This window comes from Pantherophis guttatus, chromosome 4 (genome assembly GCF_059756535.1).
Source record: "Pantherophis guttatus breed Tessera chromosome 4, ASM5975653v1, whole genome shotgun sequence".
Taxonomy (NCBI): Eukaryota; Metazoa; Chordata; class Lepidosauria; order Squamata; family Colubridae; genus Pantherophis; species Pantherophis guttatus.
This window is the reverse complement of record NC_142066.1, coordinates 19,537,749-19,565,411: the sequence shown is the minus strand read 5'-3', so window position 1 is coordinate 19,565,411 and position 27,663 is coordinate 19,537,749. Positions and strand designations below refer to the sequence as shown.

At 37.3% G+C, this 27,663-nt stretch overlaps 3 protein-coding genes across 3 annotated transcripts; all 3 read right to left on the bottom strand.

Annotated features, from left to right (window-relative positions):
- Positions 1–3,695: 3,695 nt before the first annotated feature.
- Positions 3,696–5,797, bottom strand: LOC148113858 (vomeronasal type-2 receptor 26-like). Its single transcript, XM_087893470.1, has one exon. The coding sequence runs from the start codon at positions 5,795–5,797 to the stop codon at positions 4,871–4,873; it is 927 nt and encodes a 308-aa protein (XP_087749596.1). The 3' UTR covers positions 3,696–4,870.
- Positions 5,798–13,661: 7,864 nt separating this feature from the next.
- LOC148113857 (vomeronasal type-2 receptor 26-like) lies at positions 13,662–18,605 on the bottom strand. The gene is made up of 4 exons (XM_087893469.1): positions 18,551–18,605; positions 16,249–16,387; positions 15,001–15,292; positions 13,662–14,522 (listed from the first exon to the last, which is right to left on the bottom strand). Exons 1-4 carry the CDS (start codon positions 18,603–18,605, stop codon positions 13,662–13,664), a joined length of 1,347 nt encoding a protein of 448 aa, XP_087749595.1.
- A 4,753-nt stretch (positions 18,606–23,358) lies between these two features.
- Positions 23,359–25,460, bottom strand: LOC148113856 (vomeronasal type-2 receptor 26-like). Its single transcript, XM_087893468.1, has one exon. It carries the CDS (start codon positions 25,458–25,460, stop codon positions 24,525–24,527), a length of 936 nt encoding a protein of 311 aa, XP_087749594.1. The 3' UTR covers positions 23,359–24,524.
- Between the last annotated feature and the right edge of the window lie 2,203 nt (positions 25,461–27,663).

The window sequence follows — 27,663 nt, the reverse complement described above, 5'->3', positions numbered from 1 at the left end:
ATGGATAATTAAATATTGTATTTCTTTTTCATATGACCCTGGGAGTATTCCTAGTAAAAATGTTTCTGGCCTCACCTCTATCTGTTGTTTGGCTATTTTTTCTATTTTTTCTAATTGTGATCTGATTCTACTCCAATATTGTTTTGCTTTATGGCAGGACTACCACATGTGGTAATATGTTCCCTTTTGTTGTTTGCATTTCCAACATGTTGGTGAGGTATTGCGAAACATCTTTGCCAATCTGGCTGGTGGCAAGTGCCACCTGTAAAACATTTTATACCAATTTTCTTGATAGGATACAGACATTGTCAGTTTATAATTTTTGTTCCATAATTTCTTCTCTTCTCTTCAATATTATATCCGAATTTTTTTGCCCAAATTATCATATTTGCCTTAACTACCTCCTCTTCCAATTTGTATCTTAATAGATAATTGTACATTTTTTTGATCAATTTATCTTCTGTGCCTTGGAGGATTTTGTCTTCTCTTTGGAATCCATATTTTGTCAAATCTGTCTTATATATAGATTTTATTTGCATGTAAGGCCACCAATTAATATCTGTACCCTGTTCTTTTAATTCCTGCCTTGTTTTCAATTCCATTTGACTGTTTAATTGGAGACTTGAGCGCAATTATAGATGTGAAAAAAGATTATTGAAGCAATAAGAAAAATAAAACAAAGAAAAAGACATTACCTGACACATTTCATGAGATGACACACAAATTATGTCTTCAAGATACATGGAGGGAAATAAATAAAGAAAAACAACAATACACATTCTATTCTAGTCCACATCAATTGTGGTCTAGGATAGATATGGTATGGGTGATGACAGAACTTAGAAAGGAAATAGAAGAAGTGGAAATAATGACTAATACATGGGTGGATCATAATCCATTAAGAGTAATATGGAAAGGCCAGAAGAAAAGAAAAAGGTGAATGTTGAACAAAGAAATATTAAAAGATAAAGAATATATTCAAATGATTGAAAAAGAAATGAACATATTTTTTAGGATAAACACAAAAGAAGAAACATCCCTCCAAAATGTTTGGGACACCACAAAAACATATATAAGAGGCCTAACAATTACTTACACAGCGAAGAAAAACAAAAATAAAAAACAAGAATGAGATAATTTGTTAAAAGAACTTAAAAAATGGGAGCTAGATTTACAGAAGGAACCCCAGAAAAAAAGAATTAAGGAAAAAACAGATTTGATAAAACATAAGATTAATTTGACTACACAAGCAGAGATGGCACAGAAAATTAAATCAGCAAAGCAAAATTACTTTGAACATGCCAACAAAACGGGACATACAAATTAAAAAAAGAGAAAGAGAAAAGAAGATACACCAGTTACAGGATGAGAAAGGAGAGATACACTTCAGAAAAGAGGGGAAAAATATAGCAAAAAACTATTTCCAAAACCTATATACACAAGAGATATTAAACAATATTTAGAAAAGATGAATTTAGTCAAATTGGAGGAGACACAGAGGGAGATATTAAATGGGACAATTAATATGACAGAATTAATGGAGGCAAGAAAAAAACAAAGGAACAACAAAACACCAGGTCCAGACGGACTTCCGGCAGAATTTTATAAGACATGTCAACAACCATTAGATGAAATACTGCTACAAATTTTTAATGAAGCACTCTTGAAGGCCAGAATACCTAACTCATGGACGAAACCATAACACTTATCCCAAAAGATACAGACCAACAACAAATCAAAAACTATAGACCCATTTCATTGTTAAATGCAGACTGCAACCTATTTACATTGATAATTTTGGAAAGATTTAAAAAAGTAATAAATGAATACATCCACCCTGTTCAGAATGGCTTTATGCCAAAAAGGCAAATAAAAAACAATATGAGAATTATAATTGATGTATTAGAATATTATGAAACAAATCCAGACAAACAATTCGCATTAATATTTTTGGATGCACAAAAAGCTTTCAATAACTTAAATTGGGGATTCCTTATTTTACAATTAAAAAATATGAAATTCGGAGATAAATTTGTAAAGATGGTAGAAAAAATATACTCAACTCAAACGGCAAGGATAGCAATAAATGGAGACACTACCAAACACTTCAGAATAGCAAAAGGAGTGAGACAGGGTTGTCCTCTATTCCCCTTATTATTTATTTTAACACTAGAGATATTGTTAAAATTAGAAGTGAAAACAAAATAAAAGGATTGGGGAAAAAAAGGAATATAAAGTCCAAGCTTTTGCTGACAACCTGGTCTTCATCTTAGAACAACCAATACTGTTAGGGCTCAAATTAATAACGCAAATAGAGGAATATGGAAAAGTAATGGGACTTAAAATTAATAAACTCAAAACAAAGGCACTAACAAAAAACCTTACCAAGCAGCAGGAGAAAGAATGAGAAGAAAAAATGGGTTTCCAAATGACAAAAAAAAATGAATAAATAAATTAGGAATATGGTTAACAAATAAAGGTTCATCGATTGAAGAAGACAACTATAATAAATTAATACTACAGACAGGGCCGGATTTTCCTATAGGCTAACTAGGCTTCAGCCTAGGGCCTCAAGATCAAGAGGGGCCTACATTCAACTTGTTAGCAAAATTAAAATTACACTTTCACTATAGGTGAAAGGGCCTCATAAGTGGAATAGCCTAGGGCCTCTTTTCATCTAAATCTGGCCCTGGCTACAGATAAAGAAAGACTTGGAAATTTGGAGCAAGTTACAATCCAGGGAGCCTGGATAGCTCTGCAGACTATGCATTGTAATTTAACACCAGCTGTCTGCAATTAAAGTAAGTTCGAATCTTGCCAGGCTCAAGGTGACTCAGCCTTCTATCCTTTCTAAGGTAGGTAAATTGAGGACCCAGTTTGTGGGGGCAATAAGCTGACTTTGTATAAAATATACAAAAGTATGAAGGCTATTGCTTAATGCACTGTAAGCCGCCCTGAGTCTCCAGAGAAGGGCGGCATATAAATCAAATTTAAAATAATAATAATAATAATAATAATTTATCCTTTTTAGGAAAAATAGCATTGATTAAAATGAACGTGCTACCATGATAACTATTCTTATTCCAAGTAGTTCCCATAAAATTAGGAAAAAACTTTTTTAAAGATCTAAATAAATTAATAGCAAACTATATTTGGCAGGGAAAAAAAATCAAGAATCAAAATACAATCACTGCAAGATAGTAGAGAAAGACAAGGATTTGGACTCCCAGACTGGGAAATCTACTTTAAAGCAACATCAGTTATATGGATCAAAGACTGGATGGAATTACGAAATAAAAGAATTTTAACATTAGAGGGATATGATTTACAGAGGGTGGCACACCTTTTTATGGGAAGGAAAAAATAGACAGCATAACTATTTACAAACGACACTTAATCAGAGATGGACTACTACAAACATGGCAAGGGATAAAAAAAAGAATAATTATCACAAAATTCCAGAATGGTTATCCACAATGGAGGAACAAATCTACCCAAATGCATTAGACATTAACAAAATGAAAAGATATAAAGATATATAGTTGTTGTTACCTCTATATACTTGCTTGGTCTCTGATTCTCAGTTGAAACTATGGTTTCCCAGTTGAAACTATACTTAAGTCATTCCATGTGTTCTGATATGGAAATTGTCAGAGTTTGTTGCAAAAATCAAATCCAGAAAGCACACACAGGCAGACTGATGCAGCAGGATTTATTAACTTCTTTATATACATAATAACACATGAAATAAATTTACAATACCCACAGCAGATTTCTTCCAACGTGGTAGAGAGGAGAGATTGTAAGTAAGTTCTTAGTTTCAGTTCGGCAGATAAACAACACCAGACTTGTTTCCTAGACTCAGAGCTGAGCACAGAGCTAAGCCATGCCCAGACTCCTTCCTTAAGTTTCTGTTTCCCAAACAGCCCTCAGTGGCTGACCCAGTTGCCATGCCTATTCAATGGCTGACCTTATTACCATGTCTATTCATTGGCTAACTTTGTTACCATGTCTTCCAGTTATGAATATTCTGACATAAATTAGCATGGAAATTAAGGCACTTCCATCATATCTTCTGATGATGATTGCTAGTTTGTGTTCATGGATGCGCTTTACTAGTCTTCTGACTTTTGTTCTACACAGGGCCTGTTACAATCCTTACACTATATGTTGTATACACTATATGTTGTATTTCTACTCTGGGGCTGCTAGGTCTTTTGGTTTACTTTGGATGCTTTGGAGGGCTTTAATTGACAACAGTAATTACAGTAAATACATGTTGTTTATACTTTGCTGAATATTATTTACTCTTGTAAGTAATTGTAAGTTGTGTAAGTTGTTTTGTGAAATTTTCATTGACAAGCAAATATTATGGAAATGTCAAGACTGCTGAAAGATTTTGATAACTAATCCTAGAAATACTTAAACATATATCCTCTTTCTATTTTCTCAGTTCTGTTTTAGAAGTTTACCTATTGCCATCATTTATACGAGTTATATCTTTTTCCTCTTTTCTTCTTACTTTGGGTTATTAATTTTTTTTTAAATGGTAGTAGATAATGAAGATGTTCAAATTTTATTTCTCACATTTCTCCATCTTCTTTCCCTTCATTTTTTCATTAGCTTTTACCTTCTGGCTTTCCTATGGGTTTCCCTTTTCTATGACAAACTTAAGTAATTCTTACAGCAGCTACATTACATTTCTCTATGTCCCACAAAAAGCACCCAATCCGTTGTGTAAAGAAACCATTCTATAAGGACTACATTCCATATTTTATTCCTGCACACAAGAGGGACAGCAATTTCTTAAGGAGAAAATTGAGATTTATATCACAATTTGGAAACTTTATAGCATGCTGGATCAAAAGAGTCAGTTTTGTTTCTTTACCAACTGTTCCTTTCTGTTCAGATCAGGCCTCAGAACAATAATGTAGCATTTTGGGGCAAAAATGCAGCCCAGCAAACCAGCTGCAGAAGCCAAAATAGAAAAGATCTCCACAGCCACCATGTATTTCCCCTTCATGCTGAGATAGGTGGGAACAAATGATATCCAGACACTGCAAAAGACCAACATGCTGAAGGTGATAAATTTGGCTTCATTGAAACTATCAGGTAGCTTCCTAGCAAAGAAAGCCTCTGTAAAACTGATAGCAGTCAAAAAACCCATAAAACCAAGGACACTATAAAACATGAAGGCTGAACCTTCATTACATTCTAGGACAATTTCTTCAGCCATAGAGTGCATATCTGAATCTGGGAATGGGGGAAAAATTGCCAGCCATATACTACTGATGGTGGCTTGCACTAGGGAGGAAGAAAGTACGATAACATTGGCCAGCCTTTTCCCCACCCATTTCCTCATTTTGGAGCCTGGCTTGGTGGCCATGAAAGCAAGAACCACTATGATTGTTTTGGCCAATATACAAGAAAGGGCTACAGAAAAGATAATGCCAAAAGTCGTTTGTCGCATGAGACACTTTACTTGGTCAGGTTCCCCAATGAAAAGCAAAGTGCAAAGGAAGGAGAGGAGGAGAGCAATGAGAAGAATGTAAGTGAGGTTTCTATTGTTGGCTTTGACAATGGGAGTGTCTCGGTATTTAATGAAGATATGCAGCACCAAAGCTGAGATGAAAGAGAAGAAGAAAGCAGTAGTTGTCAGGCTAACTCCCAGAGTTTCTTCATAAGACAAAAATATGATGCGTTTTGGAATGCAAAGATTGTGAGGTTCGTTTGTATATTCATATTCTGAACATGGGAAACAGTCATCAGCATCTGAAAAAGAAATTATAGCACTCATATTTATAACTGTTTTCATCAAACGGGAGGAAAGATGACTAATGAAACTTTCTAAGCTAAGTGTTTTCAGTTTGCTCTGATAGAGTGTGATCAAGGAGATTTAACATGCCTGTCATCAACATTTGTATGATAAAAAAGATGTTGAGACTCTAGAAAGAATGCAGAGAAGAGCAATAAAGATTATTATGGGACTCAATGCTAAAAGATATAAAGAGCAGTTACTGGAACTGAGTATGTTAAGTTTGATGAAAAGAAGGACTAGGGGAGACTTTTTAGCAGTGTTACAATATCTCAGGGGCTGTCACAAAGAAGAGGGAATCAAGCTATTCTCCAAACCACCTGAAGATAGCACAAGAAGCAATGGATGGAAATTAATCAAGGAGAGAAGCAACCTAGAACTAAGAAGGAATTTCTTGACAATGATAACAATTAATCCAGTAGGTGCTTAGACATTGGAGGTTTTTAAGAAGATTTATTTTATTTTATTTTATTTTATTTTATTTTATTTTATTTTATTTATTTTATTTTATTTTATTTTATTTTATTTTATTTTATTTTATTTTATTTTATTTTATTTTATTTTATTTTATTTTATTTTATTTTATTTTATTTTATTTTATTTTATTATTTTATTTTATTTTATTTTATTTTATTTTATATACCGCCCTTCTCCCTGAGGACTCAGGACGGTGTACAGCCAGAATTAAGAACATGAAATACAAATATTAAAAAACAATTAAAAAATATATAAATTTGGCCCCAAAATTAAAAATCACAAACCAATTTAAAACTTTTAAAAATTTCTTCTTAAGCCAGCCCGGCTTGCTGGAAAAAGTGGGTTTTAAGGGCACGGCGGAAGGCACTGAGGTCTTGGATTCTCCTTATATCTGGGGGCAACTGATTCCAGAGGGTAGGGGCCCCCACAGAGAAGGCCCTCCCCTGGGGGTCACCAGCCTACATTTTTTGGCTGATGGCACCCTGAGGAGGCCCTCTCTGTGGGAGCGCACGGGTCGATGGGAGGTCATCGATAGCAGCAGGCAGTCTCGAAGATAGCTAGGCCCTATGCCATGGAGTGCTTTAAAGGTGATGACCAACACCTTGAAGCGTACCCGGAAGACCACCGGGAGCCAGTGCAGCTCGCACAGGAGCGGTGTTACATGGGAGCGCCATTCTGCTCCCGTCACTACCTGCGCTGCTGCATTCTGGACCAGTTGGAGCCTCCAGGTACTCTTCAAGGGGAGCCCCATGTAGAGAGCATTGCAGTAGTCAAGGCAAGAGGTGATGAGGGCGTGAGTGACTGTGCACAGGGAATCCAGATCAAGAAAGGGCCGCAACTGGCGAATCAGGCGAACCTGACAAAAGGTCCCCCTGGTTACAGCCATCAGATGTTCCTCCAAGGACAGCTGCGTATCCAGGAGGACTCCCAGATTGCGAGCCCTTTCTGTGGGGGCCAAAGACTCGCCCCCAATAGTCAGTGATGGAGTCAACTGACTATATTGGGATGCCGGGAGCCACAGCCACTCAGTCTTGGAAGGGTTGAGCTTGAGCCTGTTTCTCCCCATCCAGATCCGCACAGCCTCCAGGCACTGGGACATCACTTCAAGGGCATTGTTGGGGTGGCCTGGGGTGGAGATGTATAGCTGGGTGTCATCAGCATACTGGTGGTATCTCACCCCGAAGCCACGGATGATCTCGCCCAGCGGCTTCATATAAACGTTGAACAGAAGGGGCGAGAGGACCGATCCCTGCACCATTTCACAAATGAGAGGCCTCGAGGTCGACCTCTGCCCCCCTGCCAACACAAACTGCGACCGGTCGGAGAGAAAGGAGGAGAACCACCGCAACACAGTGCCTCCCACCCCCAACTCTTCCAGCCAGTGCAGCATGATACCATGGTCGATGGTATCAAAAGCCGCTGAGAGATCTAACAGGACCAGAACAGAAGAGCAACCCCTGTCCCGAGCCCTCCAGAGATCATCAACCAACATGACCAATGCCATTTCTGTGCTGTGCCCTGACCTGAAACACGACTGGAATGGATTTAGATAAGATGTTTCCTCCAGGAATTGTGGAAACTGTCGCGCGACCACACTCTCAACAACCTTCGCCATGAAGCGAAGGTTGGAGAGAGGATGGTAGTTGGCCAATATTGCCGGATCCAGGGACGGCTTCTTGAGGAGAGGCCTCACCACCGCCTCTTTCAAAGCAGCGGGGAAGTGACCCTCACTCAACGAAGCGTTGATAACACCCTGGAGCCAGCCTCGTGTAACCTCCCGGGAAGCCAGTACCAACCAGGAGAGACACGGGTCCAGTAAACATGTGGCCACACTAAGTCTCCCCAAAATCCTGTCCAGATCATCGGGAGTCACAGCATCAAACTCCTCCCAGGTAACATTCTCAAAACTATTCCTCGTCACCCTGCCCTGATCTACCCAGTCAGAGTCCAAATCCCCCCGGATATTAGACATCCACTTGTCTTAAAAGGTATAGGTTTTCCTGCTTCAGCAGAAAGTTGAACTAGAAAGCCTCCAAGGTCCCATCAAACTCTGTTAATCTGTTATGATGATGTACAGTATTATTTCTTACAGCTATGCTGCATAAAGCAAAAAGAAATTCTGATTGGTTTAATGTAGAAAATGTCTATTGTACTATATGCTACTAGGGAGTTCTGAAACAGAAAGAAAGGCCCAAAAGTTATGGTATTCTGTTATACTAAGGTACGTAAAAACCTGTAAACTGGCCAGATTCACTTAATTCAGATTACGGTATAGAGATGTGATAATCTAAATTTAAATTCTGTTTTGTTTCCAAAAATACAATATCAAGAAATTATGCTTGCTGAACTAACTAATATCTCTCCTTTACCATTTATTTTAAATCTTTCTGAACTGCAAAGAAACCATAAATGAAAAGATTTATTTTTATCATCTGGTTTATATTTCCCAAAGTAAAAAAGATGACATGATATTCGAATAGACGTCTAAGTAATCAACATCTGTCCAGAACTATGGACAAATGAATTAGGACAAATGAATTATGGACAAATTTGTAAAGAAAAGGAAAACTGCTGTTTATAATTAAAGAGTAATATAAGGCATTGCACAAAATACATAGCAATGGAATCTCTGCTTTAGATCTCTTACCTGTCTTGTTTGAAATTTTCCCTTCTGGGCATTTAAGGCAATCATAGCAGCAAAAGGGCTTTCCTTCTATTTTTATTTTGCTGCAACCTGATGAGCATGGAGGATTGCACATAGAAAAGGGTTGTACCTATTGGACATTAAGAAGGAAAATTGAGAAATTATTACTTAACCTTTCAGGAATTCTTGGATCTGAAGAATTGGATTTGATTAATATTTAAGTGGTACCTTGGAACATCCGCTGCTTTGAAACTCATTGAATTCATCATTTGCTTGATACTCAATGAAGAAACTATAACTTGTTGATATCAGCTATCTTGTGACTCACAACCTTATTCCTTGTGAGAAAAATTTGTTTGGTAATCATCATTTTTGGTACTCATCGTGCCTCCCGGAACCAATTAACAATGACTACCAAGGTACCACTGTATTAACAAAGTATTGTCAAACAGGCCAGAAAGACACATTGGGAGAAGCAAGCAGCCTTAGTCAACTTACAAGCAACACTTAAGATATGAGAAATGCAACTCTATTGTAAAAATATGATGTTGGTTAAATGTTTACCAATTAAATAAATTCACTGGCTGTATACTGGATTGGCCGTGTTGTACGAAGCATACATCCTTAAGTAACCATGTGGCAGGAAGTGGTATAATTTAGGAAGTGCAGCCATATTGGTTATATTTAAGAGTCTTGTTATTCATATAATCAAGCACTATGTCCTTTGCCACAATTGGTGGGACTGCAAATAGAATCCCCAGAAAGGATTCATTTCTAAAATAAAATTATGTCTTAATGGCTCCAAGGATCTTCTATATTGTCTACTTGAAAGAAAGTTTAATTGCTTCTTTGGAAGAATAGCTAACTAAATTATGAAAGTATACATCCATATCCAGAATAACATTGTATTTAAAAATTTGAAGTTCATTCTAACTGGAAACAATTCTTGCACTATAACAGTATAAAAGAATTTATATCACAACCAAAAGTCTATCTTTGAATTTGATAGAAAATTAGATTTCCAGGATTGCTTTCATTTACAGCTTTACTTGGTGATTTATCCTATGTTAACTAGGTATTTCCAATTTAGAGCTCCAAACGATTTTCAGGCAGATATTTTACAATAACATGTTTCATAGCATATTTATAAACAGTAGATATTTTACCTTTTGGCTATCAAGCAATATCTTATTACCTTTACTTTTACCTTATTATTTATTAATTTGAGGTTCTGCTTCTAAAACCCCAGCATTCCCAGAAATCATGTAAACTCTGGTACAGAGCTTTTCCTTATATTTTGTAAATCCCCCTTTACAGAAATCTCTCTTTTAATCACTGTAAATTTTTTATGTTGGTTTTTTATTTTAGGGTAATCATGTTCACGAATCACTTTGAGAAAAGAGTTGTTGCATGCCTGTAATCCCTGAAAGAACTTTCTGAGCATTGAAGCAGTAAGTATAAATAAAATAAATTATTAACTTTGGTTTGATATTGGTGCCAAAACTACCTGGTTAAACATGGTGGGCCAGATTATTTCCTCTGCAGAAAGAGTAAGGAGATTTTCAGGGGTAGTCACTGTAGCTATGTTTCCAATTTTGATTCGATGAAATGATTGGTTAGGGAAGGTGACCCAGTTGATAACATCAAATCCAGTTGCTAGTTCTCCTCTTTCATCAAAGGAAACCATTTCTCCAGCACTGTTGTTAAATGAAACAGCTTTCAGATACCAATGGAACTAAATGGAAATCATTAAAAGAAATTTATAAAAATTGGAAGCAAAGAGCAAGTGTGAATGAAGGATCTTTCATAAATTAGGTATTGTCCTTTTAAGGCAGACCAGTCAGCAAATATAATATGAGGAATATTTATTGTTATGGGGTATAATAATAGAAACTTGAATACCTTCAGGAATTTCCTTCTAAGGCAGAATTAGTCTCTGTCACACACTATCTTCTTTCCCGGGACTAAATTGCTATTTACTTTCTCTTAACAGTCCTTCTAATGACTTTTGCATCCTTTCTAAAAAGCATTTAGGTATTTAGAATTCCTTTAGTATTCCCATGCATGTTGGAAGCAATATTATCATCTATGTCAGTTGGACCCCTAATGTTGACTCTTAATGGCACCCTGGTTACGTGCTGTTGCTCAGAAGCTCAGATGTACTAAAATATTGTGAGCATTTGATCTATGAACAACCAATTAGAAATTGTTGTGGTGCTTTCTATTGGTAACTCTTTAATGCCATCCTTTCTTTTTTTCTTATGTATCTCATACTCTTCTCTTCACTGTGGAATCAAAATGCAGGACTCCAAGCAAATAATCAAGCCTCACTGCAGCTCAAATGCCCTTCCTTCCTTCCTTCCTTCCTTTCTTCCTTCCTTCCGTCCTTCCTTCCTTCCTCCCTCCCTCCCACCCTCCCTCCCTCCCTCCCTCCCTCCCTTCCTTCCTTCCTTCCTTCCTTCCTTCCTTCCTTCCTCTCATAATCTTTTCCTCACTGTGGAATCAAAACTCAGAATCCAAGCAAATAATCAAAGATAATCAAAGAATTCTTTGTTAACTTAGGACACTGAAAATATTCCATCCAGAAACTAGTGGAGGGAACTTCTGCAGAGAACTTCTATTTCAAAAAGGAGGGCAAAAATGATTCATAAGCAATTACATAATAGATCTCAAATTACTTCTAGCTCTTCTGTTGTTTAAAGAGAACAATGGTCTTACTTAGATGAAGCATTTGCATCATAAGATTCAGAGGTTCCTGGTGAAATGTTTTGATAGAACTATCACAAACCACTGTGGGATACAAGGACACATTCCTTATATCCTATTAAACAGCCACTTTGTGTCTTCGGAGAAAGGCGGCATAGAACTTGAACAAATAAATAAATAAACAAATAAATAAACAGTCCCATTCATTTGGAAACTGATTTACCCCACACTCCTTCTAAAACTTCTCCTTAATTAACATTTGACATTGCCTCCTTTTCATTGTGCATTGTTTCACCCCATGTTTAGTGATATCTGGAATTATTATTTGAAGTTCTGACATCATTTATGAGTTAGTTGAGCTTCAGAGTACTCTTATTAGCTATACAGGTGAAACTCGAAAAATTAGAATATCGTGCAAAAGTTCATTTATTTCAGTAATGCAACTTAAAAGGTGAAACTAATATATATGAGATAGACTCATTATATGAAAAGCGAGATAGTTCAAGCCTTGATTTGTCATACTTTTGATGATTATGGTTTACAGCTCATGAAAACCCCAAATTCACAATCTCAGAAAATTAGACTATTGTGAAAAGGTTCAATATTCTAGGCTCAAAGTGTCCCACTCTAATCAGCTAATTAAGCCATAACACCTGTAAAGGGTTCCTGAGCCTTTAAATGGTCTCTCAGTCTGGTTCAGTAGGAATCAAAATCATGGGAAAGACTGCTGACCTGACAGTTGTGCAGAAAACCATCATTGACACTCTCCATAAGGTGGGAAAGTCTCAAAAGGTAATTGCAAAAGAAGTTGGATGTTCCCAAAGTGCTGTATCAAAGCACATTAATAGGAAGTTATGTCGAAGGGAAAAGTGTGGAAGAAAAAGGTGCACAAGCAGCAGGGATGACCACAACCTTGTCAGGAAAAGGCCATTCAAACGTGTTGGGGATTTTCACAAGGAGTGGACTGAGGCTGGAGTCAGTGCATCAAGAGCCACCACACACAGAGGGATCCTGGACATGGGCTTCAAATGTCATATTCCTGAACAACAAACAATGTCAGAAGCGTCTTACTGGGCTAAAGAAAAAAAAGAACTGGTCTGTTGCTCAGTGGTCCAAAGTCCTCTTTTCTGATGAGAGCAACTTTTGCATCTCATTTGGAAACCAAGGACCCAGAGTCTGGAGGAAGAATGAAAGATGCTTGAAGTCCAGTGTGAAGTTTCCACAGTCTGTGTTGATTTGGGGAGCCATGTCACCTGCTGGTGTTGGTCTACTGTGCTTCATTAAGTCCAGGGTCAATGCAGCCATCTACCAGGAGATTTTGGAGCACTTCAGGCTTCCTTCCGCAGATAAGCTTTATGGGGATGCTGACTTCATTTTCCAGCAGGACTTGGCACCTGCTCACACTGCCAAAAATACCAAAACCTAGTTCAATGACCATGGGATTACTGTGCTTGATTGGCCAGCAAACACGCCTGACCTGAACCCCATAGAGAAGCTATGGGGCATTGCCAAGAGAAAGATGAGAGACATGAGACCGAACAATGCAGAAGAGCTGAAGGCCACTATTGAAGCATCCTGGTCTTCCATAACACCGCAGCAGTGCCACAGGCTGATATCATTCATGCCACACCGCATTGAGGCAGTAATTGATGCAAACAGGGCCCAAGCCAAGTACTGAGTACATATGCATGCTTATACTTTTCAGAGGTCCAATATTGTTCTATGTACAATACTTGTTTTATTGGTTTCATGTAATATTCTAATTTTCTGAGATCGTGAATTTGGGGTTTTCATGAGCTGTAAGCCATAATCATCAAAATTATGACAAATCAAGGCTTGAGCTATCTTGCTTTGCATGTAATGAGTCTATCTCATATATTAGTTTCACCTTTTAAGTTGCATTACTGAAATAAATGAAGTTTTGCATGATATTCTAATTTTTCGAGTATCAACTGTACAACTCCAAAATACTAGCTGAACATTTATATGACTGGCCCTTACATAAAGGGGTATTTTCATTCATGTTGTTTTTACCTGCCATGACTGTTGACTGAGTTCCCAAGCATTTCGTCTTTTTCTGCTCTTAGATGAAAGCATGGCTTGCAGAGCGTGGGCCACTGCATAGACAGCATTGTAAATGCTATAACTTTGCCCAGTAATACTAGATTCAATCACAGATTCAGGAAGGGTCTCCAGTGACTCCTCACCAGTGCATTGATTGTCACTGTCCTCATCTAACCCAGCATTTGGGAAAGAACATTCAAATGCATATTCCCAAAATACTCTTGTCAAACTGTCCTCTTCTTCTGAAGAAGGCTTTCTCATCTGAGTAAATTTCTTAAACCCTAATATTTCCTTTGAGGAAATTGCCAACGATAGGGCACCATGGATGAAATCCATGCCCCTGTATCTTTGAAAGGGGATTGATGTGAATTCCATCTGTGCTGGCATGACCCAAACTTTATCTTTTCTCTTCATTGGCATCTCTTCATATTCTGAAATATATGGAAACATTCTAAAAACAGGCATGTCCTCATTTTCACAATATATGATTACAACATTGGCAGTACTTCTCATAATAGCTTTATACAGCAAAATATAACCATTCAGTTGAATTTCAACATCATTCGTAATTGATTCCTTTGGCATTTCTTCCATGAAGTCAAAACAGATGCCTTTTTGAGAAAATATATCAAGTCTATTCTGTATCAACCTCTTCCCCTTTACAGTGTTCTGGACAATGAGCCCAATCCATTTCCACTGGAAGTGAAGCAACAATTGGATCAGCCCCATAATTTGGAGGTCTTCATTTGGAAATAATTGATGGAAGAAAGCAGCTTGTATGTTGTCATCTATCTCTGCAGTAGAACCATATATGAGCTAAGAAAAAAGAAGAAATTAGAGTATATACTTTCAAATCACTTATGTCTATTTTAAGAATCTTATTTAAATATTTATGTTCTCCAGACAAGGGCAGAATTGATTACTATTTGCATATTCCAGTACAATTTCTATGATAGTTGTTTCTTTTTGTTTTAATAAACAGAGCTGCAGAAATATATGAATTGCAAGGATGAATACAAACTTCTGGATTTACTTAGTGACATAATTTATCCCGTAGATAAGATATACGCAACTTTTTAGCATTTTGAATCATTCCTCTCTTTCCCACCCTGGATGAAATATATTTTGATGTTTTGCTTGATTGTGAATTTAACTGTATGTTATCCGTTTGTTTTGAATTTTTCTGACACTAATAGCATTCATAAAGATAAAAGTTTGGAATAGAAATTATACTAAATCAAGCAAGAAATACTGCATTTAGATTTGACTCCTTTCTTTATGGGATGGCTCTTACCTGTGGGATCTTATATATACTCAGAATGTTTGACATGAACTGACCAATGTAAGCATTATGTCCTGCAATCACAGATATTACACTGTCCTTGAGGTCACATTTGTAGTTTGGGATGAATCTTCCCTTTGTAGAGAGAAGCTCCATGGAAGCCAGATAAATCCATCTAGGCAGAATATAGTTATTGGACATATGGATACCCAGGGTGATGTTTGGCAAGATCCTAGAATTCTCATTGATTTCTTTGATTGCAAATTCCAAAGCCAAGATGTGCTGGTAGTTTTGCATGTGAAACCTGAAATGAATTTACAACATCTATAGCCAAATCTGGAATTGGCTGCATTCTAATTGTATCACAGAAGTTTAGATTGTGTAGGCCACAAGCACTGATACAGGCGGATGCACTAGCATCAAACAAACACTTGTTTAAAATATTCAGGAGGTCAAAGCAATATAACAATCCATATGCATTCAGGCAGCCCGATAGCAAAATGCAATAAAAATCAATAATTAATGGGGGGTTCTTAATTGGGAGATCTATATTTAATTTTACTTCCTATCCTAATATTCTACTTAACTACTTGGAGCCTTGATAGTACAGTGGTTTAGTGCACCCTGTTATTAACACAGCTGCCTGCAATTTCTGCTGGTTCGAATCTCTCCAAGGCTTAAGGTTGACTCAGCCTTCCATCCTTTCTAAGGTAGGTGAAATGAGGACCCAGTTTGTGGGGGCAATAAGCTGACTTTGTATAAAAAATATACAAAAGAATGAAGGCTATTGCTTAACGCATTGTAAGCCACCCTGAGTCTCCGGAGAAGGGCGGCATATAAATCAAATTTTTTTAAAAAAATTCCTCATTCAATACACTGGAAATTTCTGAGGAATATTTGATATAATATCTGCATGTAGGACTAACTGCAACCATGCACACCTTAACATATCTCTGATATGAAGCAATCCTTTGCAGGCATTTATTTCACGTGTACTTCATCGAGTTATAGCCATATGAAAAAAGTGTATTAAAATTAAACTGATACCTGCTAAAATGGTATCGAAGAGGGCATTAGAAGCCGTAGAAATAAAAACACAATGGAAAATAACTTGTGTAACAGATGGAAATTGAAGCAATATTATAGAGAGAGAAATAATAATGCAGCAAAGGGCAATTTAACATTCATCCTCCATCCTAATTCAAGCATGACTTTAACTATTTTCTGTATTTGCATTACTTAAAAAAAGGAATTCCATACATGAAATCATCAACCAGTTCATCTGATGGACTTCTTCTGAATGTTACTTTTTCAGACATCATGTAAATTTGAGACGAAATGCCCGCAATGACCAAATCTTCTGAATGATATTGCTTGTGCTTAATAAAAGGCTGTTTTCCTACAGAACATTTAAAAAGGGTTGTATCACCTTCTACATAGAAGGACAATATTGCTACAGATGCAAAGAATAATATCAATTTATCTCTCAGCCATCTATTCACTCCATGAGAATTAGGCATTTGAAATAGGACAGCCTAGAGATACAGTGTTCCACGAGGCTGCTTTAAAGTACAGGTTTACCTTTTAAAAAATCAGAATGACAGGACCTTGTTCTCTAGCTATACCCTTGGAGAAAAAAGAATGTTACATTTTTGTTGCTGCAGAAATACATTACTTTTAATGTTTTCTGTAACTCCGTAGACATTGAAAATAAGAATGTATAATTGATAATGATTGTACAGGTCTAGACATGCTCAAACCAACTTGTAAAACACAGGGTATTGTAACCTGCAATTAAGGACAATATAATAGTGAGAAGGGACCAAAAGAACTAAATGAGAAATGTAAAAAGTTTTGTTCTCCAGGATCTGCAGCTGGCTTCCAACTGAGAAAACAGATGAATTCAAATGGAAATTTCAGTCATGGTTAATTAAACAACAAAGTAAATCAAATTAAATTGTATTAAATGAAATTTGGATCTCACTGTTAAGAAGCATCTTTCTGTTCAGATATTCTAAAAATAATAGAATTAATCAAAATACTGGTATTGTCTGAATTTTGTTTGATACGCCTGTTGGTCACCAATGTGCTTATTTGTGTCACACTTACAATATTAGCATTAGCACTGCATACATAATTCTTCAATGGAGGTTTTCCCCCTTGGGGAAATCAATAACAGAAATAGAATAACTTCTACTTCTTGGCATATTTGGGGCATTTCCTGCTCTTCTATATGGGTCCTTGATTGAAGCCCAATTTCAGAGAGAGACAGAGAGAGACAGAAAGGGAAAGGGAGGGAGAGGAGTGGAAGCGAAAGAGAGAGACAGTGGCAGAGGCAGAGAGAGAGAGAGAGAGATACTTTTTATGTGTATATACATACACATAAATATAAATGTTCTATACAGACATAGATCTTTTCCAGACTTTAAGGAATCGGGTGCGATTCAAGGTGTTGGTTACCACCTTTAAAGCGCTCCATGGCATAGGACCCGGGTACCTTCGAGACCGTCTTCTGCCACCAATAGCCTCCCACCGAGCAGTCCGCTCCCACAGAGAGGGTCTCCTCCGGGTGCCATCAGCCAAGTTATGTCGGCTGGCGACACCCGGGGGGAGGGCCTTCTCTGTGGGAGCTCCAGCCCTGTGGAATGAACTGCCCCCCGAAATACGAAAGATTTCCGACCTCCGGGTGTTTCGCTGCGCTCTGAAGACCCTGTTGTTCCGCCAGGCAGGGTTACTAACATAACGTTTTAAATTGGGGTATTTTAAATTTCTGGGATTTTAATTGGAGCCTAATTATTTAATGATTTTAAATTTTAAATTGTTGTCGTGTTTTTTGTGTTTTTAAATAGGCTGTACACCGCCCTGAGTCCTTCGGGAGAAGGGCGGTATAGAAATAAAATTATTATTATTATTATTATTATTATACACATAAATATAAATGTTCTATACAGACATAGATCTTTTCCAGACTTTGCTGTTTTAGTAAAAGAGAATATTTGTAGCTAAGGGGTGAACTGTCTGGACCTTAGTACTCTCTGAGATTGGTTGTTTTCTTGCAGATTTTTCATAGGATTAGTAGATAACATCATCTGTCCTACAAAGGTGTATATATAGTGGCTTGCCCTGTCACTGAGATCTTCATGGTTCCTTGATTAGGCTGTTGTTTACTGTTAGCTTGTTTGAGTGCGTTACTAGTTTCTTGATTGGACTTGTTTACTTGATTATTGATCTTTCTGTTGATTGCTGGTGAGGAGGTATTTTGAACTTTTTGTTTTCTTTTTGGCTTTTTGATTATCTCTTTTGAATGATATATAGTTGTTGTTTTTTAAAAAAATAAATTAAACATTTTTAAAAACAAAAAGAAAGCTATAACACTTTTTCCTTTTCAACAGTTTTGCATCAGTCAAGAATTTCTTACTTATACATTTTTCTCCCTTATTCTACTATATCTTTTGTACATATACTTCTAATATTAATTAATTTATTTACATATATACATATAAATACACATGTAGACAATTTCATTTCAACAATTTTTGTTTCCTCATATTTTCTATCATACTTCTTGTTGCAGATGCAGCTGCGTCACTGCCCGGCAATACAGAAGTGCCGCCCATTGGCTGAGACTTGGCAGCTTAGCCGGTGGGAGAAATAATAAATAAATATTTATACAGCAGCTGTCAAACAGGTAGTCTATAGTGCCTGCTTATTTCTCCCACTGGCTGAGCTGTCAAGTCTCAACCAATGGACGGCGCTTTATTATTTATTTATTTAATTAATTAATTAATTAGTTAATTAATTAATTAATTAATTTAATTTATATGCCGCCCTTCTCCGGAGACTCAAGGCAGCTTACAATACATACATATATATATATATATATATATATATATATATATATATATATATATATATATATATATATATATATACACATTTAAAAATTAAAACATTAAAACCCATTCCCATATATATATACATTTAAAAATTAAAACATTAAAACCCATTCCCACCATTCATGGCTGGATCTCACAAGATTGCAAGCGAGATCAACGGCCCCAGGCCTGCCGGAAAAGCCAGGTTTTCACCGCTTTTTGGAAAGCCAATAGGGTGGGAGTGGTCCGGACCTCAGGAGCTAACTGGTTCCAGAGAGCTGGAGAAGCCATAGAGAAGGCTCTCCCCCATGGCCCCGTCAGGCGGCATTGTTTAGCTGACGGGACCCAGAGGAGACCAACTCTGCGGGATCTTACTGGTCGCTGGGAGCTATGTGGTAGAAGGCAGTCTCGAAGATAACGTGGCTCTGAGCCATGTAGGGCTTTAAAGGTAATAACCAACACCTTGAATTGTGCCTGGAGACCAATAGGGAGCCAGTGCAGCTCGTGGAGAATTGGTGTAATGTGGGTGTACCTAGGCTGCATTCTGGACCAAATGTAGTCTCCAAACACTTTTCAAGGGTAGCTCCATGCTTCCGTGTTGCTGGGCAGTGGCGTGGCTGCATCTGTAACACTTCTACTCCTATTTCAACCATTATTTAATTTCTTTCTTGACTTTTATCTCTCTTCTCCAGCCATTCATACCATTTCTCCCACACTAAGTAATATTCTGTTTTCTCTTTTTCTTGTATCTCCTTTGTTAATTTGTCCATCTCCGCACATTCCAAGACTTTTATGATCAAATTATCATCGGATGGTATATTATTATTTCTCCAATTCTGAGCATAGATAATTCTTGCTGCTGTGATAATATGGATAATTAAATATTGTATTTCTTTTTCATATGACCCTGGGAGTATTCCTAGTAAAAATGTTTCTGGCCTCACCTCTATCTGTTGTTTGGCTATTTTTTCTAATTGTGATCTGATTCTACTCCAATATTGTTTTGCTTTATGGCAGGACTACCACATGTGGTAATATGTTCCCTTTTGTTGTTTGCATTTCCAACATGTTGGTGAGGTATTGCGAAACATCTTTGCCAATCTGGCTGGTGGCAAGTGCCACCTGTAAAACATTTTATACCAATTTTCTTGATAGGATACAGACATTGTCAGTTTATAATTTTTGTTCCATAATTTCTCCCATTTATCTAATTCAATATTATATCCGAATTTTTTTGCCCAAATTATCATATTTGCCTTAACTACCTCCTCTTCCAATTTGTATCTTAATAGATAATTGTACATTTTTTTGATCAATTTATCTTCTGTGCCTTGGAGGATTTTGTCTTCTCTTTGGAATCCATATTTTGTCAAATCTGTCTTATATATAGATTTTATTTGCATGTAAGGCCACCAATTAATATCTGTACCCTGTTCTTTTAATTCCTGCCTTGTTTTCAATTCCATTTGACTGTTTAATTGGAGACTTGAGCGCAATTATAGATGTGAAAAAAGATTATTGAAGCAATAAGAAAAATAAAACAAAGAAAAAGACATTACCTGACACATTTCATGAGATGACACACAAATTATGTCTTCAAGATACATGGAGGGAAATAAATAAAGAAAAACAACAATACACATTCTATTCTAGTCCACATCAATTGTGGTCTAGGATAGATATGGTATGGGTGATGACAGAACTTAGAAAGGAAATAGAAGAAGTGGAAATAATGACTAATACATGGGTGGATCATAATCCATTAAGAGTAATATGGAAAGGCCAGAAGAAAAGAAAAAGGTGAATGTTGAACAAAGAAATATTAAAAGATAAAGAATATATTCAAATGATTGAAAAAGAAATGAACATATTTTTTAGGATAAACACAAAAGAAGAAACATCCCTCCAAAATGTTTGGGACACCACAAAAACATATATAAGAGGCCTAACAATTGCTTACACAGCAAAGAAAAACAAAAATAAAAAACAAGAATGAGATAATTTTTTAAAAGAACTTAAAAAATGGGAGCTAAATTTACAGAAGGAACCCCAGAAAAAAAGAATTAAGGAAAAAACAGATTTGATAAAACATAAGATTAATTTGACTACACAAGCAGAGATGGCATGGAAAATTAAATCAGCAAAGCAAAATTACTTTGAACATGCCAACAAAACGGGACAATGGCTTGCATACAAATTGAAAAAAGAGAAAGAGAAAAGAAGATACACCAGTTACAGGATGAGAAAGGAGAGATACACTTCAGAAAAGAGGGGAAAAATATAGCAAAAAACTATTTCCAAAACCTATATTCACAAGAGATATTAAACAATATTTAGAAAAGATGAATTTAGTCAAATTGGAGGAGACACAGAGGGAGATATTAAATGGGACAATTAGTATGACAGAATTAATGGAGGCAAGAAAAAAAACAAAGGAACAACAAAACACCAGGTCCAGACGGACTTCCGTCTAATAACACTTATCCCAAAAGAAGATACAGAAGATACAGACCAACAACAAATCAAAAACTATAGACCCATTTCATTGTTAAATGCAGACTGCAACCTATTTACATTGATAATTTTGGAAAGATTTAAAAAAGTAATAAATGAATACATCCACCCTGTTCAGAATGGCTTTATGCCAAAAAGGCAAATAAAAAACAATATGAGAATTATAATTGATGTATTAGAATATTATGAAACAAATCCAGACAAACAATTCGCATTAATATTTTTGGATGCACAAAAAGCTTTCAATAACTTAAATTGGGGATTCCTTATTTTACAATTAAAAAATATGAAATTCGGAGATAAATTTGTAAAGATGGTAGAAAAAATATACTCAACTCAAACGGCAAGGATAGCAATAAATGGAGACACTACCAAACACTTCAGAATAGCAAAAGGAGTGAGACAGGGTTGTCCTCTATTCCCCTTATTATTTATTTTAACACTAGAGATATTGTTAAAATTAGAAGTGAAAATTAGAAGTGAAAACAAAATAAAAGGATTGGGGAAAAAAAGGAATATAAAGTCCAAGCTTTTGCTGACAACCTGGTCTTCATCTTAGAACAACCAATACTGTTAGGGCTCAAATTAATAACGCAAATAGAGGAATATGGAAAAGTAATGGGACTTAAAATTAATAAACTCAAAACAAAGGCACTAACAAAAAACCTTACCAAGCAGCAGGAGAAAGAATGAGAAGAAAAAATGGGTTTCCAAATGACAAAAAAAAATGAATAAATAAATTAGGAATATGGTTAACAAATAAAGGTTCATCGATTGAAGAAGACAACTATAATAAATTAATACTACAGACAGGGCCGGATTTTCCTATAGGCTAACTAGGCTTCAGCCTAGGGCCTCAAGATCAAGAGGGGCCTACATTCAACTTGTTAGCAAAATTAAAATTACACTTTCACTATAGGTGAAAGGGCCTCATAAGTGGAATAGCCTAGGGCCTCTTTTCATCTAAATCTGGCCCTGGCTACAGATAAAGAAAGACTTGGAAATTTGGAGCAAGTTACAATCCAGGGAGCCTGGATAGCTCTGCAGACTATGCATTGTAATTTAACACCAGCTGTCTGCAATTAAAGTAAGTTCGAATCTTGCCAGGCTCAAGGTGACTCAGCCTTCTATCCTTTCTAAGGTAGGTAAATTGAGGACCCAGTTTGTGGGGGCAATAAGCTGACTTTGTATAAAATATACAAAAGTATGAAGGCTATTGCTTAATGCACTGTAAGCCGCCCTGAGTCTCCAGAGAAGGGCGGCATATAAATCAAATTTAAAATAATAATAATAATAATAATAATTTATCCTTTTTAGGAAAAATAGCATTGATTAAAATGAACGTGCTACCATGATAACTATTCTTATTCCAAGTAGTTCCCATAAAATTAGGAAAAAACTTTTTTAAAGATCTAAATAAATTAATAGCAAACTATATTTGGCAGGGAAAAAAAATCAAGAATCAAAATACAATCACTGCAAGATAGTAGAGAAAGACAAGGATTTGGACTCCCAGACTGGGAAATCTACTTTAAAGCAACATCAGTTATATGGATCAAAGACTGGATGGAATTACGAAATAAAAGAATTTTAACATTAGAGGGATATGATTTACAGAGGGTGGCACACCTTTTTATGGGAAGGAAAAAATAGACAGCATAACTATTTACAAACGACACTTAATCAGAGATGGACTACTACAAACATGGCAAGGGATAAAAAAAAGAATAATTATCACAAAATTCCAGAATGGTTATCCACAATGGAGGAACAAATCTACCCAAATGCATTAGACATTAACAAAATGAAAAGATATAAAGATATATAGTTGTTGTTACCTCTATATACTTGCTTGGTCTCTGATTCTCAGTTGAAACTATGGTTTCCCAGTTGAAACTATACTTAAGTCATTCCATGTGTTCTGATATGGAAATTGTCAGAGTTTGTTGCAAAAATCAAATCCAGAAAGCACACACAGGCAGACTGATGCAGCAGGATTTATTAACTTCTTTATATACATAATAACACATGAAATAAATTTACAATACCCACAGCAGATTTCTTCCAACGTGGTAGAGAGGAGAGATTGTAAGTAAGTTCTTAGTTTCAGTTCGGCAGATAAACAACACCAGACTTGTTTCCTAGACTCAGAGCTGAGCACAGAGCTAAGCCATGCCCAGACTCCTTCCTTAAGTTTCTGTTTCCCAAACAGCCCTCAGTGGCTGACCCAGTTGCCATGCCTATTCAATGGCTGACCTTATTACCATATCTATTCATTGGCTAACTTTGTTACCATGTCTTCCAGTTATGAATATTCTGACATAAATTAGCATGGAAATTAAGGCACTTCCATCATATCTTCTGATGATGATTGCTAGTTTGTGTTCATGGATGCGCTTTACTAGTCTTCTGACTTTTGTTCTACACAGGGCCTGTTACAATCCTTACACTATATGTTGTATACACTATATGTTGTATTTCTACTCTGGGGCTGCTAGGTCTTTTGGTTTACTTTGGATGCTTTGGAGGGCTTTAATTGACAACAGTAATTACAGTAAATACATGTTGTTTATACTTTGCTGAATATTATTTACTCTTGTAAGTAATTGTAAGTTGTGTAAGTTGTTTTGTGAAATTTTCATTGACAAGCAAATATTATGGAAATGTCAAGACTGCTGAAAGATTTTGATAACTAATCCTAGAAATACTTAAACATATATCCTCTTTTTATTTTCTCAGTTCTGTTTTAGAAGTTTACCTAGTGCCATCATTTATACGAGTTATATCTTTTTCCTCTTTTCTTCTTACTTTGGGTTATTAATTTTTTTTTAAATGGTAGTAGATAATGAACATGTTCAAATTTTATTTCTCACATTTCTCCATCTTCTTTCCCTTCATTTTTTCATTAGCTTTTACCTTCTGGCTTTCCTATGGGTTTCCCTTTTCTATGACAAACTTAAGTAATTCTTACAGCAGCTACATTACATTTTTCTATGTCTCACAAAAAGCCCCCAATCCGTTGTGTAAAGAAACCATTCTATAAGGACTACATTCCATATTTTATTCCTGCACACAAGATGGACAGCAATTTCTTAAGGAGACAATTGAGATTTATATCACAATTTGGAAACTTTATAGCATGCTGGATCAAAAGAGTCTGTTTTGTTTCTTTACCAACTGTTCCTTTCTGTTCAGATCAGGCCTCAGAACAATAATGTAGCATTTTGGGGCAAAAATGCAGCCCAGCAAACCAGCTGCAGAAGCTAAAATAGAAAAGATCTCCACAGCCACCATGTATTTCCCCTTCGTGCTGAGATAGGTGGGAACAAATGATATCCAGACACTGCAAAAGACCAACATGCTGAAGGTGATAAATTTGGCTTCATTGAAACTATCAGGTAGCTTCCTAGCAAAGAAAGCCACTGTAAAACTGATAGCAGTCAAAAAACCCATAAAACCAAGGACACTATAAAACATGAAGGCTGAACCTTCATTACATTCTAGGACAATTTCTTCAGCCATAGAGTGCATATCTGAATCTGGGAATGGGGGAAAAATTGCCAGCCATATACTACTGATGGTGACTTGCACTAGGGAGCAAGAAAGTACGATAACATTGGCCAGCCTTTTCCCCACCCATTTCCTCATTTTGGAGCCTGGCTTGGTGGCCATGAAAGCAAGAACCACTATGATTGTTTTGGCCAATATACAAGAAAGGGCTACAGAAAAGATAATGCCAAAAGTCGTTTGTCGCATGAGACACTTTACTTGGTCAGGATCCCCAATGAAAAGCAAAGTGCAAAGAAAGGAGAGGAGGAGAGCAATGAGAAGAATGTAAGTGAGGTTTCTATTGTTGGCTTTGACAATGGGAGTGTCTCGGTATTTAATGAAGATATGCAGCACCAAAGCTGAGATGAAAGAGAAGAAGAAAGCAGTAGTTGTCAGGCTAACTCCCAGAGTTTCTTCATAAGACAAAAATATGATGCGTTTTGGAATGCAAAGATTGTGAGGTTCGTTTGTATATTCATATTCTGAACATGGGAAACAGTCATCAGCATCTGAAAAAGAAATTATAGCACTCATATTTATAACTGTTTTCATCAAACGGGAGGAAAGATGACTAATGAAACTTTCTAAGCTAAGTGTTTTCAGTTTGCTCTGATAGAGTGTGATCAAGGAGATTTAACATGCCTGTCATCAACATTTGTATGATAAAAAAGATGTTGAGACTCTAGAAAGAATGCAGAGAAGAGCAATAAAGATTATTATGGGACTCAATGCTAAAAGATATAAAGAGCAGTTACTGGAACTGAGTATGTTAAGTTTGATGAAAAGAAGGACTAGGGGAGACTTTTTAGCAGTGTTACAATATCTCAGGGGCTGTCACAAAGAAGAGGGAATCAAGCTATTCTCCAAACCACCTGAAGATAGCACAAGAAGCAATGGATGGAAATTAATCAAGGAGAGAAGCAACCTAGAACTAAGAAGGAATTTCTTGACAGTGATAACAATTAATCCAGTAGGTGCTTAGACATTGGAGGTTTTTAAGAAGATTTATTTTATTTTATTTTATTTTATTTTATTTTATTTTATTTTATTTTATTTTATTTTATTATTTTATATTATTTTATTTTATTTTATTTTATTTTATTTTATTTCCAATTTATATACCGCCCTTCTCCCTAAGGACTCAGGGTGGTGTACAGCCAGAATTAAGAACATGAAATACAAATATTAAAAAACAATTAAAAAATATATAAATTTGGCCCCAAAATTAAAAATCACAAACCAATTTAAAACTTTTAAAAATTTCTTCTTAAGCCACCCGGCTTGCTGGAAAAAGTGGGTTTTAAGGGCACGGCGGAAGGCACTGAGGTCTTGGATTCTCCTGATATCTGGGGGCAACTGATTCCAGAGGGTAGGTGCCCCCACAGAAAAGGCCCTCCCCTGGGGGTCACCAGCCTACATTGTTTGCCTGATGGCACCCTGAGGAGGCCCTCTCTGTGGGAGCGCACGGGTCTATGGGAGGTCGTCGATAGCAGCAGGCGGTCTTGAAGATAGCTAGGCCCTATGCCATGGAGTGCTTTAAAGGTGATGACCAACACCTTGAAGCGTACCCGGAAGACCACCGGGAGCCAGTGCCGCTCGAGCAGGAGCAGTGTTACATGGGAGCGCCATTCTGCTCCCGTCACTACCTGCGCTGCTGCATTCTGGACCAGTTGGAGCCTCCAGGTACTCTTCAAGGGGAGCCCCATGTAGAGAGCATTGCAGTAGTCAAGGCAAGAGGTGATGAGGGCGTGAGTGACTGTGCACAGGGAATCCAGATCAAGAAAGGGCCGCAACTGGCGAATCAGGCGAACCTGACAAAAGGTCCCCCTGGTTACAGCCATCAGATGTTCCTCCAAGGACAGCTGCATATCCAGGAGGACTCCCAGATTGCGAGCCCTTTCTGTGGGGGCCAAAGACTCGCCCCCAATAGTCAGTGATGGAGTCAACTGACTATATCGGGATGCCGGGAACCACAGCCACTCAGTCTTGGAAGGGTTGAGCTTGAGCCTGTTTCTCCCCATCCAGATCTGCACAGCCTCCAGGCACTGGGACATCACTTCAAGGGCATTGTTGGGGTGGCCTGGGGTGGAGATGTACAGCTGGGTGTCATCAGCATACTGGTGGTATCTCACCCCGAAGCCACGGATGATCTCGCCCAGCGGCTTCACATAAATGTTGAACAGAAGGGGCGAGAGGACCGATCCCTGCGCCATTTCACAGATGAGAGGCCTCGAGGTCGACTTCTGCCCCCCTGCCAACACAAACTGCGACCGGTCGGAGAGAAAGGAGGAGAACCACCGCAACACAGTGCCTCCCACCCCCAACTCTTCCAGCCAGTGCAGCATGATACCATGGTCGATGGTATCAAAAGCCGCTGAGAGATCTAACAGGACCAGAACAGAGGAGCAACCCCTGTCCCGAGCCCTCCAGAGATCATCAACCAATGTGACCAATGCCGTTTCTGTGCTGTGTCCAGACCTGAAACACGACTGGAACGGATCTAGATAAGATGTTTCCTCCAGGAATTGTGGAAACTGTCACGCGACCACACTCTCAACAACCTTCGCCATGAAGCAAAGGTTGGAGACAGGACGGTAGTTGGCCAATATTGCCAGATCCAGGGAGGGCTTCTTGAGGAGAGGCCTCACCACCGCCTCTTTCAAGGCAGCGGGGAAGTGACCCTCACTCAACGAAGCGTTGATAACACCCTGGAGCCAGCCTCGTGTAACCTCCCGGG

Coding starts and splice junctions, on each gene's coding strand:
- LOC148113858 (XM_087893470.1), bottom strand. CDS start 5,797: ATGAGTGCTATAATTTCTTTTTCAGATGCTGATGACTGTTTCCCATGT.
- LOC148113857 (XM_087893469.1), bottom strand. CDS start 18,605: ATGGGCGGCACTTCTGTATTGCCGGGCAGTGACGCAGCTGCATCTGCA. Junction 15,293..16,248: donor GAACTGGTTGATGATTTCAT/GTATGGAATTCC, acceptor AATTCATTTCAG/GTTTCACATGCAAAACTACC. Junction 14,523..15,000: donor GTATATATAAGATCCCACAG/GTAAGAGCCATC, acceptor CTTTTTTCTTAG/CTCATATATGGTTCTACTGC.
- LOC148113856 (XM_087893468.1), bottom strand. CDS start 25,460: ATGAGTGCTATAATTTCTTTTTCAGATGCTGATGACTGTTTCCCATGT.